General features: G+C 46.5%; 1 protein-coding gene across 1 annotated transcript; it reads left to right on the forward strand.

Moving 5' to 3' along the window:
- The first annotated feature begins 521 nt into the window (after positions 1-521).
- On the forward strand, positions 522-1,448 carry LOC142302845 (olfactory receptor-like protein I9). Its single transcript, XM_075343955.1, has one exon. It carries the CDS (start codon positions 522-524, stop codon positions 1,446-1,448), a length of 927 nt encoding a protein of 308 aa, XP_075200070.1.
- The last annotated feature ends 20,367 nt before the right edge of the window (positions 1,449-21,815 follow it).

The following is a 21,815-nucleotide window of genomic DNA, read 5'->3' on the forward strand; positions in this document are numbered from 1 at the left end:
TTTTTAAACTATTGTGCAATATTTTAAAGGATTTGTGATTTTTGGAAATTAAAAAGTTTCAAAATTTAGTAAAGAAAAAATTAAAGAGCATTTTTATTTTGCGTCAAAATCATGAAGCTCATATGTGATTTTGTTGAAAATTACAGAGTTTAAAAAGTCAGAAAAACAGTAGTGACCTCAGTAAGGAGTCAGGGTCATGGTTTTCTGATTATACAACTAAACAAATGACAATTTTAATATTTAAGCAATCAAGGCATAATTTAGGGCCTATTCAGAAGCAACCTAATATTGTTACATTTTTGAAAAATTGACATTATTAACAAGATATAAATAACAACTAAGATTTGACTGTTTCTCCGTTTTAATCAGGACCTTGAACATTTTTTAAGGAAATGTAATGTTTTCCATCATGAACTGATCTTAACCTTTTATTTTATCATTAAAAACCACCCCTGTATAATGAAAAATATATTTTAGACAATTTGAAATTAAAATAAATTTTTCATTCTGTTTTGCTTTTTATGCAGGAGAACAACGTGACTTTGGTCAATGAGTTTTGTCTTTTAGGATTTAAAGTCAGCCAGAATAGTAGAGTTTTCCTGTTCTTTCTGATCCTAGTGGTTTTCTGTGGGACACTATGTGGGAATCTCCTGATCATCGTCCTGGTGTCCACCAGCAAGAACCTCCACACTCCGATGTACTTCTTCATCTCACAACTGTCCATCAGTGACATCTTGATACCAACTGATATTGTCCCCAACATGTTTTATATTCTACAGAATAATGGAGGGACCATTTCTTTTATCGGCTGTATGGCCCAGATGTGTTTCTTCTGCGGTGTAGAAGAATTTGAATGTCTTCTTCTCACAGTGATGTCCTACGACAGATATGTGGCCATCTGTAATCCACTTCATTATGTCTCTATTATGACAGCTTCGCTTTGTCTGAATTTGGTCACTTTGTTTTGGTTTCTCAGTTTTCTCATTGCAATCATTGACACATTATCGGCATCAAGGCTGAAGTTCTGTTGGCCGAATATCATTGACCATTTCTTCTGTGACCTGATCCCCTTACAGGACATTGCCTGCTCGGATACATTTGATTTTAAACTACAACTTTACTTACTAAGTATTCCACTGCTGTTTATTCCCAGCATAATTGTTGTTTGCTATGGTAACATTGCCCGCGCCATCTTACAAATTCAATCCAATATCAGTAGACAGAAAGCCTTCTCCACCTGCAGCTCCCACCTCACCGTGGTCTTCATATTTTACTTTACTCTGTTCAGTCTGTATATTCTTCCAACAAGTGGACAATCATCGGAAGTTAATAAAATCATGTCCTTGCTATATACTGTGTTTACACCATTAATTAATCCCATTATTTATAGCTTTAGGAATAAGGACATTAAGAAAGCCGTGCAGGAAACTGCTAAGAAATATCTCTAATCTGATGTTTTTGTCTAAAAATTAGTCTTTGCTGGCAATGGATGAAAAAGAATAAATCTAAATGCTTGGAAAATAGATTTTTATTGTCCAAGTTTGATAAAATCTAATTCTTTGTTCACTAGGTTCTTAGAACTTATAACTGAGGCAATACATTTTTTTGGAGAACCTCAAATTGAGATGGTTAAAAAATTGACTTCTCAAGCATACAAATTCTGTTTGGGCAGAATCGGCTCATGTATGACTTTCCCCTACCGTGGAAAGCTTCAAGAGAAACCTGAAGACCCATCTCTTCCAACAAGCCGAAAACCTATAATAACCCTCAGTCCAGTACACCACTGCGCAACCAGCTCTGTCCTCACCTATTATATCCTCACCCATTCCCTGTAGACTGTGAGCCCTCGCGGGCAGGGTCCTCTCTCCTCTTATACCAGTCTGTTTTGTACTGTTAATGATTGTTGTACGTATACCCTCTTTCACTTGTGAAATGCTATGGAATATATGGTGCAATAATAATAAATAATAATAATAGTAATAATAATAATAATATACAAACAAGTTTACAAAAGTTTAATCAACATAATATTAATGCAGTCCGTCATTACAGTGATATTAAATTTTCAGAACTGCTGATCATAAATTAAATCAAATATGGCATATTATGAATGAAAAAATAAAGTTCAATACAGTGAAATTATCACAAAAAATAGTTCTGAGAGACTAAAGGGATAGGAGGAAGGGAAGGGAAGGAGGGATAAATGGGAATAATGAAACAAGTGCGCCACCAAGGGAGTGATGGAAAATAATGAAGAAAAAGAAGAAAGAAAGGAGTAAAATCAAAGGGTGAAATGAAATGCCTACCTGGCTATATGTGGAGAAATAGATGATCCATGCAAAGGAGAAAAGAAGAGAATTCTAGGGTGTAAAAAATATTAGTGAGAAATCCCAAATACAGTCATATAGATAAACAGAAAACAATCTTGTTTGTATATACTTATTCCTTTCAGTCCCACTGACGAAGGTCACTGCGTTGACCAAAACGTCTTGCAATATTTGAACTGTTCTACTTTTTGAATAAAGTTTTTCTTTTTTGCATCCATTTTTGAGTGCCTAGTCTACCTTAATTTTGGATACAGATTTGGACCCTACTAGAGCACCCATTCCTTAAAATAGAAGTGCCGTGTCATTTTATATGATTCTAGAGTTTTGACTGAGACACAGGTGGGAGATAACACCAAGGCTACAGACCATCAACCAACTGGCTTTCCACAAGCAGCCATGATCCACAGGATGGGAATTTAGCAACAAGGCCTCAAGCTGAATAGGATGGGCTAGTATGTAAACAAAGTCGATTTTCCTGGGCAGAGTCTCCCCAAGTGTCTCTAAGCATAACGCTCTTCTCTGACACTACTGGAAAATCCCCTATACCCCTTCTCTTTGAGGAGAGGAGACAGTGACATATAAATGTATGACAGTGTGAGCCTCTATTCTCGCCATAATGGTCAGACCCCCTGTACCACTCCGCTAGGAGGATAAGAGATGTGGAATTATGGAAACGGGAGAATGACTGTCACGGACTGAGCTAGGTTGTGCTGGGATTCCCAGGACCACAAATAATGAGAACAACTCACCGGGAGATAGAAGTGTGTCTGAATACATTCTGTAAAACATGTGTGGCTTGGAAGTTACGTGCCCGCTATCTCTTGTGTGAAGTTGTTATGAAAAAACTGTTATGTAAAAAATTGTTGTTGAAATTGAAAAGGTGGTCTCCTTGCAAACGTGAATGCTTTTATAGTCCTGCCCGGCTGAAGGCAACAGCAACATGCCGCTTGCACTCGAGTATGACCTACATGACATAAGTTCACACACCCAGCAAGGACGAGGGCCTTCAATAATCATACCAGTTATCCGGAGTCGATCCCCCGCCCACCACTACTGCACCGCAGCATGTTACATGTACACCATATACACTATGTAAAGGGTGCTTTACATGCTGCGACACCGCTAGCGATTGCTAGCGATGGCGGGAGCGATAGCACCCGCCCCCGTTGTTCGTGCGACATGTGGAGATCGCTGCCATAGCGAACAATATGGCTACGGCAGCGTCACACGCACATACCTGTTCAGCGACATCGCTGTGACCGCAGAACAATCCCTCCTTCAAGGGGGAGGTGCATTCAGCGTTATAGCGATGTCACAGCGGCGTCACTAAACGGCCACCCAATAGCAGAGGAGGGGAGGAGATGAGCGGCCGGAACATGCCACCCACCTCCTTCCTTCCGCATTGCCGGTGGACGCAGGTGAGGAGATGTTCGTCGCTCCTGCAATGTGTGCTGCCGCAGGTTTGACGAACAACCTGCGGAATGAAACACCAACGACATTATGATTTGGAGCGACGTGTCAACGATCAACGGTTTTTGCTGTTTTTGCGATCATTGATCGTCGCTCCTAGCTGTCACACGCTGCGATGTCGCTAACGACGCTGGATGTGCGTCACAAACACCGTGACCCCAACGATATATCATTAGCGATGTCGCAGCGTGTAAAGCACACTTTACAGACATGGATTATGGCATTCTTTATTTATTTTTTACATAATTTTATGCCTATATTTATTTAAAAAGGGAGGTTTTACTAAAAATGAGGTATTTATATAATACCTGACGTGCATATATACATACAATGCAGATGATAAAAAAACCAAACTACTGTTGGCATAACTCTCTCACTAGTCTATTTTCACAACCACACACCCCAGAAAAATACTACATGCTGGCTCCACAGTTTATTTTGTATGTACTGTTCTAGATCATGGCTTTTTTAATTAGAAAACAGTAAAGTATTAATTAAAACTCCAAAGAAAACAAATGAAAGACAAATATATGTTTTAACCCCTTCTTGACCTATAACATACTGCTAATTCAGAGCTGGGGAGAAGCTCCCAACCTATGACATATGAGAACGTCATGGCAATCGCTCGGGGCACAGGAGCTCTGGCCGTATGATCGTCACCAGGACTTTGGCTTATATGGCAGCCGTCATAAGAAGAGGGCAAGATACACAAATCTGAACCTTGTTTTTTTGTTCAAAAAATGTAACTTGGGCTTTTGATTTTTTTCTTGCCATGCCGTTTACAGATCAAATTAATTTATTTCCTATTTGGATAATAATAGATTTGGTATTTCTGAACTCGGCAATACTAACTTTGTGTATTTTAAATTATTTTTATATTATTATTATTATTATTATTATTATTATTTTTAATGGGGCAAAAGGGGGGGTGATTTGAACAATGAGTTTTTTTGAGGGGTTCATATTTTTTTAAACTTTTTAAAAAATTTTTTTATAGATTTTACTAGTCCTCTTAGTGGACTTTATGCCTGCACTGTGAGATAAAGAGAAACACACGACCAAGTATCCAAATTGCAAAGGTGAAAATCTTTATTAACAAGGGGGTAGGTGCGTGGCGGCACGGAACAAGTAGGGACACGGACAATCAATCTCCAACTATTATGTATTGCATTTAAGAATTATTCTATGCTGACATAGTCTAATCATCTGCACATATATGTATAATCAGACATAGGAGTAAACCACAAGAAGTAAGAGAAGTGGGTATATAACCACAAAGAGAATTCAATCAAACAGAGATATATCACTGTAAGATGAAAAAAATATTTCATTCATAGTATATCTGTCGCGGGCGGGGAGGAGGGTGTCAGCACACTACGCTCACCCCCTTCTGCTTGGGTCCGGCGGCCGCTGCTCAGTGGTGGCTCGAGCTGTAGGCCGGATCCCGGGGGTTTCTCGAGCGGCACTCCTCGCCGTGAGTGAAAGGGGTTGTTGGGTGTGGGGATTGTTTATAGTCTGTGACGCCACCCACGGTTGTGGTGATTTCACCACCGCTGCTCAGTACGGGGATCCCGGGGATGGTGATGCGGAGCAGCCAGGTGTTGTGTTGCCCCTCCGTGGGTAGGGGTTGGTGATCCCGGGGCCTGGTGATGGCTTGGGAGGTGCAGGGCCTGGTGGGCGCAGGGACGCGGGGGCAGCGCTGTGCCTTGCGGCACTGTGGTACTCACTCAGCCTGAGACGATGACACAGTTTGTACGGTAAACCAAACGGCTGGTAAGACGGTCCCACGGACGGCTGCAATTGCTTTCCCAGTAGGTGACGGTGATGTCCCTCTTCCTTGCACCTTGTGTACTTGTTGGTTGCAATGGGTCCCCACCGGTAACCCGCTCCCCGGCTTCAAGCTGGACCGGGGGAGCTCTACACTTTGCCCGCAGGCGCTGGCCCTCAGAAACTGGTGCCCTGGCGGTGGCGGTGTCTCTGTTGTACAGGTTGGGCTGTTGCCTTCAATCGGGACTTGGTTGTTGGGGGATCTACGTCCCCTTCACTGACGGATTCGGCAAATTATGGCGACTCCAAGCCTTGCCGGGGTCCGAGAGGCCCCTGCCCTGGTGCTGACTGTCCTTCGGAACACTGCTCCAGACCACTGGGCACACAGCCTACGGGGTCCTTCCAGGAACTTCCAAACGGTCCCCCTCCAGACAGTCACCGCCGTTGCTGACCTTGCTGACCTGCCCTGCACACAGCTGGACTACTTCAGGCTTTTCACACTCCTTCTGTTCTGTCACCACTCTTGCTTTCCTCCTTTACTACTTTTCTTCCTTCTACTTTCACTTTCTTAACTCCTCTTTGCTGTTTACTCAAGCCCTGCCTGGGCTAAACTTGTTGTTTACTCTCTCATGTCCCTCACTGGACTGCCTGGTGCTTCCTGCCTCCAGAGCTGTGATCTCCTCGGTGGGCGGAGCCAACCGCCTGGCCCACCCCCTGGTGTGAATCATCAGCCTCTGGAGGAAGGCAACAAGGATTTTTGGTTCAGCTTAGATGTGCCTACCTGGGATGTAGGGTGTGGTGGTGTGTGACCTGTGTCCCCTGGCTTGCCCAGGGCGACACATTCCCCCTTAGCAAAATGCAGACCGTCCGCGGGCTGCCGTCCAACACCGGATTTATTTTTCTGTAAAAGATATAACATAATAATCAACATATTTACATTTTTAATAACTCTTCCCAAAACGGGAGGCACATTTCTTAAACGTTGCATAACGGTTTACGGTTATGGTTTCCGCTCTCTCCCACCCAAGCAACCTGACCCTGATGCTGCCCCTAAAGCCCAGGCAGCACCCCTTGACCCACAGTCCAGCACACGGTACCCGAGCGGGATCTGTCCTTCCCTCCAGAGGGTAGCCACCGGTTCCTTTGGTGGCTGGGCCCCAGCCTGCTCTGCTCAGGGCCCTCCCTCCAACCTGCCTCTCCGGAGGCGGCATTGCGGAAAACGGTAACGGTAAACAACATATTTACAAGCCACTAATGTTTGTGGGTGCCCTGCAAGTTCACGGGCTTGTCCATGGATAGTTCCCATGCAAAACACTGTTTAAACGGTCCCCACGGGGACAACGGTGCCAGCTCCAGCCGGTTCAAATCACACACAAATCAGGTAACTTCTTCGGTAATTGCACTTATCATTTTCTTTTAACAAACAACACTCTTTACATTCCCTGACCCCTTGTACTCACAGAACGGTCTCCCTGTACCTAAGTGGAGGTCTACCTAGGTTGGAACGGGTGGATCTTCGGGGACCGGTGTCAGTGGTGCTAGACAGTGGGGTAGAGGGAACAATCGGCTCCTCCTCCCGGCTATAGTGTGGGGCAGGCGGGGGCATAGGGGAGCTGGGTACAGGTTCATCCCTGGGCACTGGCACTGGTTCTGGCTCACGGTTAACCGCTTCCACTACTTCTTCATCCACGGGTTGTGGGAACAGTATCACTGGAAGAATCACCGCGCCGTTCTGTGTAGGCCAGTTTGCTGGGAAGTCACCCATTACCGTGTGGATTACTTCTGCTGCCTTCTCCGCTGGTGGAGGAACCGGTACTTCAGCCTCTGCCTTCAACGCTGGGGGCTGTAGTGCTTTAATGGCCCGCTCCTTTAACACAGCAAAGTCCACATCAGGGTGTTCCAGGGCCCACAGCCGGAGTTGTTTACGATCCTCAGGGGACCTCATCCCCTGCGCAAATTGCTCCACCAACATCTTGCTGCTATCCGCCTCATTAATAGGGTTCGCCCGCTTCAGCGTGCGGAGGGCGGTCTGCAGACGTAGAGCATAGTCCCGAATGCTATCCCCAGCTCGTTGCCGGCACTGGTAAAATTGCATCCTCAGCTCAGCTTCGGTCAGGGTCTCAAAGGCAGTCTGTAGCTTCTCAAAGATGGTGGCTACAGAGAGCCGGTCCCCCTCGGCCCAGGTCTCCGCTTCCTGCTCCGCCGCACCGGTTAACTGGACTAGCACTATCGCTGCACGTTGCTTATCAGTCAGGGGGTACAGCTCTAGCAACGGGTTAAGCTTTTTCCGGAAGGCCTGTAGGGCATCCGGTTTCCCGTCATACTGCGGTAGCCAGGCAGCTCCGGGCGCATAGGGCAAGGAGAACGGCATGACCTGAGCGAGCGCGGGGGCCGCGGCACCTCCCGCCGGTACGGCCGGGACCTGGGCAGGTCCATTCCCATCCGCGGGTGCCGCTGCGGCTACGACCACCGCTCCTCCAGCGGCTCCGTCGGGCGCAGACATCTTGTTTCCGTCCCCCTTAGCTCTTTCCGGCCACTCCTCTCTCGGGGCGGGATTTTGGCCTTCGCGCCTCTACTGCTCGAGAAGACGCTCGAGCGGGAACTTTTCGCGCCAAAGATGGCGGCTTCTGAAATTTTTCTGCCAGATACCTCCGGCGGTAACAAGGCGCACCTCTACCAAACGGCAGAGCGGTAAGATCCTGTTCGTGACGCCAAGTTGTCGCGGGCGGGGAGGAGGGTGTCAGCACACTACGCTCACCCCCTTCTGCTCGGGTCCGGCGGCCGCTGCTCAGTGGTGGCTCGAGCTGTAGGCCGGATCCCGGGGGTTTCTCGAGCTTCACTCCTCGCCCGTGAGTGAAAGGGGTTGTTGGGTGTGGGGATTGTTTATAGTCCGTGACGCCACCCACGGTTGTGGTGATTTCACCACCGCTGCTCAGTACAGGGATCCCGGGGATGGTGATGCGGAGCAGCCAGGTGTTGTGTTGCCCCTCCGTGGGTAGGGGTTGGTGATCCCGGGGCCCGGTGATGGCTTGGGAGGTGCAGGGCCTGGTGGGCGCAGGGACGCGGGGGCAGCGCTGTGCCTTGCGGCACTGTGGTACTCACTCAGCCTGAGACGATGACACAGTTTGTACGGTAAACCAAACGGCTGGTAAGACGGTCCCACGGACGGCTGCAATTGCTTTCCCAGTAGGTGACGGTGATGTCCCTCTTCCTTGCACCTTGTGTACTTGTTGGTTGCGATGGGTCCCCACCGGTAACCCGCTCCCCGGCTTCAAGCTGGACCGGGGAAGCTCTACTCTTTGCCCGCAGGCGCTGGCCCTCAGAAACTGGTGCCCTGGCGGTGGCGGTGTCTCTGTTGTACAGGTTGGGCTGTTGCCTTCAATCGGGACTTGGTTGTTGGGGGATCTACGTCCCCTTCACTGACGGATTCGGCAAATTATGGCGACTCCAAGCCTTGCCGGGGTCCGAGAGGCCCCTGCCCTGGTGCTGACTGTCCTTCGGAACACTGCTCCAGACCACTGGGCACACAGCCTACGGGGTCCTTCCAGGAACTTCCAAACGGTCCCCCTCCAGACAGTCACCGCCGTTGCTGACCTTGCTGACCTGCCCTGCACACAGCTGGACTACTTCAGGCTTTTCACACTCCTTCTGTTCTGTCACCACTCTTGCTTTCCTCCTTTACTACTTTTCTTCCTTCTACTTTCACTTTCTTAACTCCTCTTTGCTGTTTACTCAAGCCCTGCCTGGGCTAAACTTGTTGTTTACTCTCTCATGTCCCTCACTGGACTGCCTGGTACTTCCTGCCTCCAGAGCTGTGATCTCCTCGGTGGGCGGAGCCAACCGCCTGGCCCACCCCCTGGTGTGAATCATCAGCCTCTGGAGGAAGGCAACAAGGATTTTTGGTTCAGCTTAGATGTGCCTACCTGGGATGTAGGGTGTGGTGGTGTGTGACCTGTGTCCCCTGGCTTGCCCAGGGCGACACATATCAATATAGGTCCTTAAAACCAATTATACACATATGGTATCCATCATCAATATGAGGGTAGGAGAAGAGGGTAACAAATTACATATATGACCACACAAGTCAGGAAAGGTTAAAGTGTGACACTGTAGGACGGAAAGAAAATTCATTCACATCCTAACAATGAAAGTCCCTGATCAGAACTGAACTGCAGCTAAAGGGTTAAGGTTGAATATTACCATACCTAACCTGCGTATACAATTACATCAGGGATCAGGGAAACAATTCAAGGTTCAAATATGTGGAGTGGAAAGAGTAGTGGCACACTATACCTAGGAGACTTGGGGAGGTCAGAGAGAGGCGTCCGTGTCCTTCCTGACGGCCGTTTCGGCGGTGAAGCCTTCGTCAGGGGGCGTGGACCGAGTGAAGGGAAGTGCAGACTAAAAAGGGGACGTCAACCAATCAGCACCGGTTGACGTGCTAGTGACGCAAGTGGTATCCAAGGCAGCGCGGGACGCATAGCACCTGACCGCGCCGCCACCCGTCCGACAGTTCCGGTCACATGATCGCCACGTGTGCGCATCACGTGGCCATCATGCGAGCGGACGTCACACAGAGAAAGGCGGCGCGGCGGCGTAGCGACCACCACCGCTCCCGGACATGCGCACCAGCACTCAAACAAGTGATGTAGAAAATAAGGTTTTAACACTGATATGTAAAGAATGGAGTATGAGGATAGATACATACATCTCAAAATAGTCCCCATATGTCGCAACAAGACTCCTGTTATAGATGTAAACAAAAATTTACATCTCTTTTATACAACACAGGGGGCCATCTACACATATATACACATATATATATATATATATATATATATATATATAACACATACATATATATATATGTAGAATGTCAGGGGACATGCCAGATAAGATAAAAATGACACTATACATAGTGACTGGTATGGATGGATCTTTTACACTAGAGAATAGAATAGACATATAGTATCTGTCATGCGTAATGTTAACCATGACAGTAAACACAGTACTCCCACGTTAAGTCATATATGTCCAACAGGACGATGAACATATAACATGAATTGTCCAAAGTCGTTATACTTCTGGCATGATGCAGCCAAATATCCTCATGAGGAAGATAAAATAACCTCTTCATATGGTGCAGTACTCCAACTTCCATCCTCAATGTTGAATCATAAAAGCGAAAGGAAGACGCCTAAAATATAACAAGATTAAAATAAGTACTATAAATAAAAACACGGAAAAACCACTTCCTGTTACTAAAAGAGGACCACGGGTATCACAAAAATGGGGCATAGGAAATATTCTCGTTTAGACCTAGAGGGTGAAGAGTTTAAAGTGTCCAGATCCATCTTGTCTCCATCTGGGCTAATTTATGACTAATCTTTCCCCCACGGATGTTTAAATCGAGGCGGTCAATGCCCCTAACCCTTAAAACCGTCGGATCACATTGATGGTATTGTCTAAAGTGACGTGGGATGGTTTTGAGTGATAGGATATCAGAGCAGTTGGCCGCTGCAACTATCCCATTAACGTGTTCCCGAATACGTACTTTAAACTGCCTAGTTGTTAAACCGACATATATTTTGGGGCAGGGGCAGGTGGCATAATAAATGACCGCCGATGTAGTACAAGAAATACATTTCTTAATGAGGAAAGTATTTTCACCTGTCGAGTCCGTAAACGTGTCTATCCTGTCCACATTTGGACAGGCCACGCAGCGACCACAAGGTGCACAGCCAGTGCGAGGGGCCACAGGACCAAAAGGAGGCAGCTGAGTACCCTCGTCATAGTGACTGGCGACGAGGTGATCACGAAGATTTTTAGATCTACGAATACTCAGCATTGGCCTATCAGGGATCATCTGGGCCAAAATCGGATCGGCCTGCAAAACCGGCCAAAATTTTTGCAGGCACGATCTCATGGCCGAAAATTGGCCGTGGTAGTCTGTGACAAATCTCAGGGTTTCCCGCGATTGAGGTCTCTGGGGAGCATACAACAGGGAGTGACGTGTAGAATGTCTCGCCCTGTTGTAGGCTCTTTTCACACACCGCTTGCTGTAACCCCTATCATAGAATCTATGCTTAAGGTCTAGGGCTCGGGTTTTGAAATCCAGATCGGTGGAACAGATCCTACGGAGGCGCAGGAACTGGCCCACCGGAATTGATCGGATCATGTGGCCTGGATGTGAGGAGGACGCGTGCAACAACATATTACCAGCAGTCTTCTTGCGGAAAATGTCAGTTTGGACACTATTAAGGGCATCTCTCTTGACGATAACGTCAAGAAAGTCGGCGGACTGAGCATGGTGAGTATAAGTAATACGAATGTTTAAGTCATTAAGGTTAAGGACCTTCATGAAGTCATGGAGCTCCGTCTCCGTACCCTGCCAGATCAAGAAGATGTCATCGATGTACCGCGTCCAAAAGGGGACGCGGTCCATCGATGGCAGCCGATCAGACAGGAAGAGGTCCCTCTCCCACAGCCCCAGGAACAGGTTGGCGTACGAGGGGGCAAAAGAAGCCCCCATTGCTGTTCCCTGGAGCTGTAGGTAAAAGGACCCCTTGAAGACGAAAAAATTATGAGTTAAAGTAAATTCCAATAACTCCATGATAAGGGCCACCATGTCAGATGATAGATTTGACATATTTAGAAAGAATCGGGTGGCCCGAAGTCCGTCACCATGCTTAATGCTGGTGTAGAGGGATTCTACATCCCCCGTCACCAGCATAGAATCATCATCAATACTCAGTCCGTCGACCTTCCTAAGGAAGTCGCCAGTGTCCTTAATAAAAGATGGTAATCCTTCCACGAGCGGCTGTAATTTAGTGTCAATCCAACGATTGACATGTTCCAGGAAGTTGCCTCGGCCAGAAACAATTGGTCTCCCGGGAGGAAAATTGACATCTTTATGGATTTTTGGCAGGAGGTACAGTGTAGGAATCACTGGTTTGGACACATGGAGGGCTGAAGCCAAGTCTTGGGTGATAACATTGTTATCGAGTGCAGTTTTCAGGATCACATGGAGAGAGGCAGTGAAGGCAGACAAGGGGTTAAAGGTCAGCTTTTTGTAGCAGACCCTATCCCGAAGCTGTCTAAACGCCTCCCTCTCATAGAGATCCTTTGGCCACACCACAATGCTACCACCCTTGTCTGCAGGCTTCAGAAGCACTCCAGGTAGTGTCCGCCACTCACGTAATCTAGTGCGCTCCTGCCAAGAAAGGTTATCGTGTGAGATGCCTGCTGGGATGTTATCAAATTCCTTACAGACCAATTGTACAAATAATTCCACATTTGGGCAAGATGACAGTGGAGGGAACTTCCTGGACCGTGGACGTATTGAAGGAGGAATCTTACCTCCTTCAGTTGTGATATGTTCCATGGCCAGTTCCTCAAGATCGCGTAGGGCTATTTGTTCCTTCTCTGTGGGAAAAAGTTTTTGAAGATTAGTATCAAAAAAATATTTTTTAAAAATTAAAGAGCGGGCAAACAGGTGCAAATCCTTAGTTGCTACAAATCTGTCGAATCTGGCAGTGGGTGAAAAGGAGAGACCCTTTTCCAAAAGTGAGACATCGGAAGGGGACAAGACATATGAACTAAGGTTAATTACCTTGTTGGAATGTTTATGCCTGCACTGTCTGATTGCTTCTGCTATTCAGAGTGATGCGTCACAGTGAGCCTTAGCATTAGCTTTAAGGCCGCTTTACACGCAATGATATTGCTAATGAGATATCGTTGGGGTCGCGGAATTTGTGACGCACATCCGGCCTCGTTAGCAACGTCGTTGCGTATGACACCTACAAGCGTCCGCTAACGATCAGAAATACTCATAAAATCGTTGCTCGTTGACACGTCGTTTATTTCCCAAATATTGTTGCTGGTGCTGGACGCAGGTTGTTCGTCGTTCCTGAGGCAGCACACATCGCTACGTGTGACACCCCAGGAACGATGAACAACAGCGTTCCTGCGTCCTCCGGCAGCGAGGTGGGCATGTTGTTAATACGGCTGCTCTCCGCCCCTCCGCTTCTATTGGTGGCCCGCTGTGTGACGCCGCTGTGAACGAACCTCCCCCTTAAAAAAGAGGCTGTTCGGAGGCCACAGCGACGTCGTTAGGAAGGCAAGTATGTGTGACGCATACCGGCGATATTGTTCGCCATGGGCAGCGATTTGCCCGTAACGCACAAACGACGGGGGAGGATGTGATTGTTAGCGACACCGCTAGTGATGTCGTAGCGTGTAAAGCGGCCTTTTGTGTCAGCCTCAGCATCAGGATTATCAGCATCAGCCTCCCTTTTAACAGAGAAATAATGGTAATAATAATAATAGTAAAAAATAATGCAAGGTAACAAGTGACAGAGATAGATATCTAAAGAAAAAAGTGCTTAGTGCATACAATAGTAATGCATAGAAACTTAATAATAAAAAATATAACACTGTATACAGATATTCAATAAAGTGAAAAAGGTTATAAAACAATAAACAAATACTGACTGCAAAGTGCTAAAAAAGAGCTACACCTAATATTCCTCACACTGTGGTATAAATGACTTTGTCTCCCTCACAAGTAGTAATTGATGAGCCCATCTTGATGCATCCATACAAAAAAACACATATGGACAAAAGATAAAGGACAGTCACCATGTGTTTGCAGCCAGTTTATCTTTCCCCATTGTTTCATTTGGGGGCAGATCTAGATCTATGTGTCTGCCTCTAGATGAAGCGATGGCGAAACGCGGCGGGTCATACGTGTGAGCATCTAGTGTGCGCAAGACCTTTTCTACATTACCAACAAATGATTCTTTTGTTATTTTCAGGATCTGCAAAATGATCCGTGGATGTCCGCGCTCCTGTGAACTAGAATGTAGAGCTTTCCTTCAGCACACGGAGTGACATCATCGGCTCATTTGGAAAAGGCAAGCCATCCATCAGAACAAGTCTCAATTGTCTATCTCCCTCTTCTACCCATGCTCGTCTTTGTGTCAGCTACACTGCACCCTCAAGTAATACAAACTCAGTGTCATCATCACCATCATTGTCATCCACCACAATAGATCTTTGTATTCTGACTACGTCTTTTTCTCCTTTAACATCACACGAACATGTAATCATCCCTATATGTGTGCATGAAGAAAGAGGTGTACTCTTTTAGTCATCAGCTTTTGTACTATCTACAGTGCTTGTGATGCGCTTGCTGCTGGACCATTTTATGGAGTTTGCTGTCTTCTGAGAAATCATGCCGTGCACTCAGACTTGTTGAAGATACCAAGCCGCCATTATTATGTAATACACGCAGAGGTGCCTACTCTCTGTTTTCATGCGCAGGAGGATATTTTCTTATTTTTTTGCCTTTTTATTACATACACTATAGAAATCTGGAGCAGCACCTTTGGGCACTCATGCACCAGCACAACTCAAAAATATTGTGAAGCTTCCACTACTTGGAAATATGTTTCCACAATAAGATGGCGTCATGTCTAATCCTTCACCTTCTCCAGTCCTCATCATGCATTTTAGTCTCCATCCTCCACAGCCACAGCGTACAGTGCTATATAATGTAGCATATAGTATAATATAGTGCCCCTGTGATGCTACTCACTACTCATGGACAAGCCGTAAGGAAGGGTAGTCAAATGTTCCGAGATCAGATCCCAAAAGACCATGTCATAAACTAAGGGGAAGACAAAAGTGTAGTCAGGTCATGGTCCAGGGTCGGAGTAGCAGGAGGACAGCAGATTAAACCAAGGTGGGAAGGCAAACAGATGGTTAGAGAAGGAACAAGGTGTGGCAGCAACAGATCAAAACACAGATCACAGGTACGCGAGGCCAACATGCACCAATAAGGAAATGTTCTGATCAGCAGTAATCTGGGGATGACTGCTTATCCAATTAGCTCTGCAATCTTTCAGAGCTGGAATCACCTGAGGAAGCAAAGCCCCTCCCAGTCTCCAATTTAACGGCTGATCTGTCAATCAACATAGCGACAGCGCAGCATGTGTCGCAGGCGGAGGGGACGCGCTCGCCATGCTCGGGTCCGGGGCTTCTGCTGCTGCTGCTCGGTGACTCGAGCGGTGGGCCGGACCCGGGGACTCAAGCAGCACTCCTCACCCGTGAGTGAAAAGGGATGATTTGTTTAGGGGGATAGTTCATGATGCCACCCACGGGACGTGGTGATAATGGGCACCACCGCAGCTGGTGACGGGGATCCCGGGAGACATGGTAGGGAGCAGCTAGGATGTTGTCCCCTCCGTGGGTAAGGGTTGGTGATCCTGGGGCCCAGTGGTGTAATGGGGAGGCTGGATGGCTGGGGGTGCAGGGTTGCAGGGACAGCGCGGCGCGGTGCTGGATGGCACTGGTGTACTCACTCAGACAATCAAAGACAGAGTCTCTGGTAAACCAAACGGCTGGATGGACGGGTCCCGCAGCCGGCTGCAGTGTTGTTGTGCTCTCCCCGGACAGCTGATGGTGGCTGTCTTTCCCTGCACCTGTTAGAATGTTCTGACTCCAGTGGTTGCCCACCGGTAGTGCGCTCCCCGGCATATAGGTGCCATAGGAGCCCGTTTTGCCCACTGGCGCTGGCCCTTAGATCTCTAGCCTATGGCGGTGGCTGTATATCCTCTCGGTGTGGACTGTTGCCTTCTGTCGGGTCTTGGTTGTTGGGAAACCCCTGGGGTTCCTGTCACACTCAGATTTGACTATTGTTGGCGTCTCCAAGCATGGTCGGGTTCCGATGGCCCTGCCTGTGTGTGCTTAGCTTCACTCCACTCCCTGGTTCGGTACCGGCGGGCCAATGCCCGACCCCGGTCCTATGGCTCTGCAGAGATTCACTAACTCCTGCAGATGGCCACCACCATCTGCCAACCTTGCTGTTTGTGTCTGGGCCCCTACCCAGACACTGACAGTTTGTGTCCTCTCACTTCCACCTCCAAAACTAATCTGTCTCTTTTCCCGCCTCCAGGCCTGTTAACTCCTCGGTGGGTGGAGCCAACCACCTGGCTCCACCCCACCTGGTGTGGACATCAGACCCTGGAGGGAGGCAACAAGGGTTTTTTTGTCTGACTGGTGTAACTGTCTAGGGGGGGTGTGTGTATGGTGTTATGTCTGTGACTACCTGGCTAGTCCAGGGCGTCACACATGCCCAGAACTAGAATGAACGACTGAGCTGTCCTTCACCAAACTGACAGCTCAGCATGGCCCTGGTTCCATAGGGAAGCAAAACTTTCACTCTCTGCGCAAAATACAATGAGGAGGGAAATTGTGACACATTCTTTTGTTCATGAAAGTTAAATGCTGTCAGTTTGTCCTATAATGTAGTGTTGCTACTGTGAATACAAAGCTGGAAAACATCAGGAGCAATTGTGCTCAGAACTTTCTGTCAGAGCAGGCTTAGGCACACTAACGAGAGGACCCAGCATAGCACAGATCCTTAATTCTATTAGAAAATCATGGCTATGGCTAGGAAATTGTCTGCTTATTACCACCATTTTTATCTGTTTAATCACTCCCTAGCTTTTCAAATATAAAGCATTCTGCTGTACTAATGATAGAAAATGTAATCTTTTGAGGGTACATTAAAATGACTGGCGGAAAGAGAAAAGTTACATCACAAGTATTCATTGCAAGTTTATGAGAGTCAGAAGGAGTCTCTCATAGACTTGTTTTGATTTGTGACCTATGGCACACTCCATGAAATTCTAGCGCAAATGGCAGGTCACAATGTGCTGGAGATTAAGCAAAGCATTGATGAAAAAAGAGGTAGATGCCGGAAGGTGAGTAGAATACACGGGGCAGGAGGCTAAAGCGGGCTTTACATGCTATGATATTGCTAGCAATTGCTAGCGATATCGTACGCAAAAGCACCCGCCCCCATCATGCATGCAATTTCGTGTGATCGCTGCCGCAGCGAACATTATCTCTACGGCAACGTCACATGCATATCTGCTTGGCGTCGTCGCTGTGACTGCCGAATAAACCCTCCCTCAAGGGGGAGGGACATTCAGCATCACAGTGATGTCACCGCGACGTCACTAAGTGGCCAGCCAATCAAAGCGGAGTGGCGGAGATGAGCGGGACGTAACATCCCGCCCACCTCCTTCCTTCCGCATTGCGGGCGGGACGCAAGTAAGGTGAGGTTCCTCGCTCCTGCGGTGTCACACACAGTGATGTGTGCTGCCGCAGAAGCAACGAACAACATCGATAATCAACCATTACCGATTTTTGAGTTTGGGACGACCTCTCTATGGTGAACGATTTTCACCATTTTTGAGGTCGCTTAAGGTCGCTGGTAAGTGTAACACGCTGCGATATTGTCGCCGGATGTGCGTCACTAACAACGTGACCCCGACGATAAAACATTAACGATATCGTAGAGTGTAAAGCCCCCTTTAGATTAAAAGCACGACTCAAGTGATGAAATGAAAAAAAAAAAGTTTGTGTTGCTTTTATTCAATTATTTTGTGAATTGTCAATTTGTTGCTTTTCTCAAAAAAAGAAAAATAAGAGAAAACACTTTCACTCTAAGCTGTAGAAACTGTCCTCCAATGGGAGCTATTGATCTGAGATAGCCCAGGTACTGACTCTCCTATACAAGGTATGTGTAATGCCGGTGGGTGTGGACTCACTGCACCACAGGTCAGGCTTGCCCCGGAGGAGAGAAATTAAGTGCCTATTTGCTATTCGCTAAAGCCTCTTATGGTGAGGATAGGCTTGGCCACAGTTAGTCACCAGCTGTCACTCCAAGGCAGTCTGTGTCAACTTAAGGGTGCATTACACGCTGCGACATTGCTAGCAATGGCACCCACCCCCGTCGTTTTTGCATCACGGGCAAATCGCTGCCCATGGCGAACAATATCGCTAGTACGTGTAACACTTTCTTACCTTCCTAGCAACGTTACTGTGGCCGGCGAACAGCCTCTTTTCTAAGGGGGGCGGTTCTTGCAGTGTCATAGCGAAGTCACACAGCAGGTATCCAATGGAATCGAAGGGTCGGAGAGCAGCCACATTAATGAAACTCCCACCTCATTGCCGGAGGACGCAGGTACGGTGTTGTTCCTCGTTCCTGGGGTGTCACACATAGCGATGTGTGCTTCCTCAGGAACGACGAACAACCTGCGTCCTGAACGAGCAACGATCTTTTGAAAATGAACGATGTGTCAACGATCAACGATTAGGTGAGTATTTCTGATCGTTAACACTCGCTCGTAGGTGTCACACGCAACAACGTCGATAACGAGGCTGGATGTGCTGGAAATATGTGGGCAGAGAGATGGACTGCCCAATCATTGACTTCCATTATACTCATTACTATTGTCGAACCTCACAGAGCATTCAACCAGCTCGACTCGGGTACAGAGCAGTCAAGCAATTTAGTGCTCACTCATCATTACTCATCATCAATGAAGGGCAAGCGTGCTGGCTATTGCTTGGAACTCGATCATCTTGGTTCTCTGCTACTCGTGGTGCTCGGCCGAGTATCGCAGGTGCTTGGACATGTCATTCATGAAAAATCGCAATACGGTTTTGATGTAATATTGATGATTTTTCTGGCCAGGAGATGCAGATTTGGTTTTTGAAATTTAGTGTATAGATTTCAGCACAAAATCTGCATCTCTTGGCAAAAAAAAATATGCAAAAAAGGTTTTGTTGCCGTCTTGGTGTAGTTCTGCCAGAAATCTGGTGCAGAAATTTTAGCACCAAATTTGCATCTCCTGGCAGAAAAGCACATTAAAATGACATCAAAACCATTTTTGTGCATTTTTTTGCCAATAGATGCAAATTTTATGCTGAAATTCATACACCAGATTCCTAAAAACAAATCTGCATCTTCTGGCCAAAAGCACATCAAAACCGCATCGCGTTTTGATGTGTTTTCTTTGCCAGAAGATGCAGAGTTAGTACAAAAAAAGGGTGTATAAATTTAAGCACCAAATCTGCATCTCTTGGCAAAAAAAATACAGTTTTCTGCCAGGAGATGCAGGTCTGATTGAAATGAGTCACTGAGTTCAGATCAATTAATCTGCAGAATGATTTCCAACAGTCACAAGTGGGGTTCCATGAGAACCTCAGCTGTAACCGCACATAAACTCAGTGATATCACTGCTCACAGCTGTGACTCTGTCAGTCCCGGCCGGCAGCTACATTGGGAGGACATGTTCTGTGCCAGTGCATTGTGACTGCAAGATGTAGCAGTGCTGGGACCATTGTGGGACCTCATCTGGATTACACTGGGTCTGGATGTTTTGGGGGTTAAAAAAAGAGGTGAAAAATGGTGTGTTTTTTGGATTTTATTTCAAATAAAGGATTTGTTTAATATTTGTGTTTATTTCTTTTTACTTACAGATTAGGAATTGAGGGTCTCATAGATGCCTCCCATTTTTTAATCGAGGGCTTAGTGGCAGCTTTGAACTGTCATTAACCCTTTATTTTACCTCCATTGCCACTGCACCAGGTTAATAGGGATGAGCCAGGTAAAGTGCCAGAATTGACGCATCTATTGAATGTGATAATTCTGGGTGGCTGTGGGCTGCTATTTTTAGGTTGGGGGGCCCAATATCCATGGGCCTCCACAGCTTGAGAATACCAGCCCCCAGCTGCTGGCTTTATCAGGGTTGGGTATCAAAATTTGGGGTGACCGCACACCGATTTTTAAATTATTTCTTTATCGAAATAATTTTAAAAAGCCACATAAACAGTACAGTACAGCTACATAAACAGTAAAAAACTGAAAAGCGATAGTGTTGGCCCCCTTAAAAATAGTCTTGGTGAAATGGTGGAAGGAGATGAGGGTAAAGCCAACCTGCTGAATGACTTTTTTTTCTACGGTTTTTATACAAGAAAATGCCATGGCAGATGACATGACCAGTGATACCATAAATTCACCCTTGAATATTACCTGCTTAACCCAGCAGGAAGTACGCCGCCGCCTCGAAATCACTAAGGTTGACAAATCTCCGGGCCCGGATGGCATACACCCCAGAGTACTACAGGAATTGAGTTCTGTGATAGATAGACCATTATTTTTAATATTCTCAGATTCCTTAATAACAGGGTCGGTACCGCAGGACTGGCGCATAGCAAATGTGGTGCCAATATTCAAAAAGGGGACAAAAACTGAGCCGGGAAATTATAGGCCGGTAAGTTTAACCTCTACGGTTGGTAAAATCCTTGAGGGTTTCTTGAGAGATGCTATACTGGAGTATCTCAAGAAAAATAACCTTATGACAGAGTATCAACATGGGTTTATGAGGGATCGATCCTGTCAAACTATATTGATCAGCTTCTATGAAGAGGTAAGTTCAAGCCTGGACCAGGGAAATGCAGTGGATGTTGTGTATATGGACTTTTCAAAAGCTTTTGATACGGTGCCACACAAAAGGTTGGTACATAAAATGAGAATAATGGGGATAGGGGAAAATATGTGTAACTGGGTTAAAAACTGGCTCAGTGATAGGAAACAAAGGGTGGTTATTAATGGTACGTACTCGGGTCTCAGTTCATAGTGGGGTACCACAGGGGTCAGTATTGGGCCCGCTTCTTTTCAACATATTTATAAATGACCTTGTTGGGGGCATGCGGAGTAGAGTTTCAATATTTGCAGATGATACTAAACTCTGCAGGGTAATCAATACAGAGGAGGATAATTTTATATTACAGGGAGATTTATGTAAATTGGAGGATTGGGCTGAGAAGTGGCAATTGAAGTTTAATGTAGATAAATGTAAGGTCATGCACTTGGGTAGAGGAAATAGCATTTATGATTATGTACTTAATTGTAGAACACTGGGTAAAACAGACACAGAAAAAGACTTGGGTGTATGGGGGGATGGTAAACTTTAGCAGTGTCAGGCAGCTGCTGCCAGGGCTAATAAAATAATGGGATGTATTAAAAGAGGTAGAAGTGTTCATGAAAAAAATATAGTTCTACCTCTGTACAAGTCACTAGTGCGACCGCACTTAGAATACTGTGTACAATTCTGGTCACCGATATATAAGAAGGACATAGCTGAACTGGAGAGGGTGCAGAGAAGAGCGACCAAGATTATTAGAGGAATGGGTGGGCTGCAATACCAAGACAGGTTATTAAACTTGGGGTTATTTAGTCTGGAAAAACGAAGGCTTAGGGGGAATCCAATCACAATGTATAAATATATGAGGGGACAGTACAGAGACCTTTCCAAAGATCTTTTTACACCTAGGCCTGCGACTGGAACACGGGGGCATCCGCTACGTCTTGAGGAAAGAAGGGATAATGTT

The sequence above is a fragment of the Anomaloglossus baeobatrachus genome, chromosome 4 (assembly GCF_048569485.1).
Source record: "Anomaloglossus baeobatrachus isolate aAnoBae1 chromosome 4, aAnoBae1.hap1, whole genome shotgun sequence".
NCBI lineage: Eukaryota > Metazoa > Chordata > Amphibia > Anura > Aromobatidae > Anomaloglossus > Anomaloglossus baeobatrachus.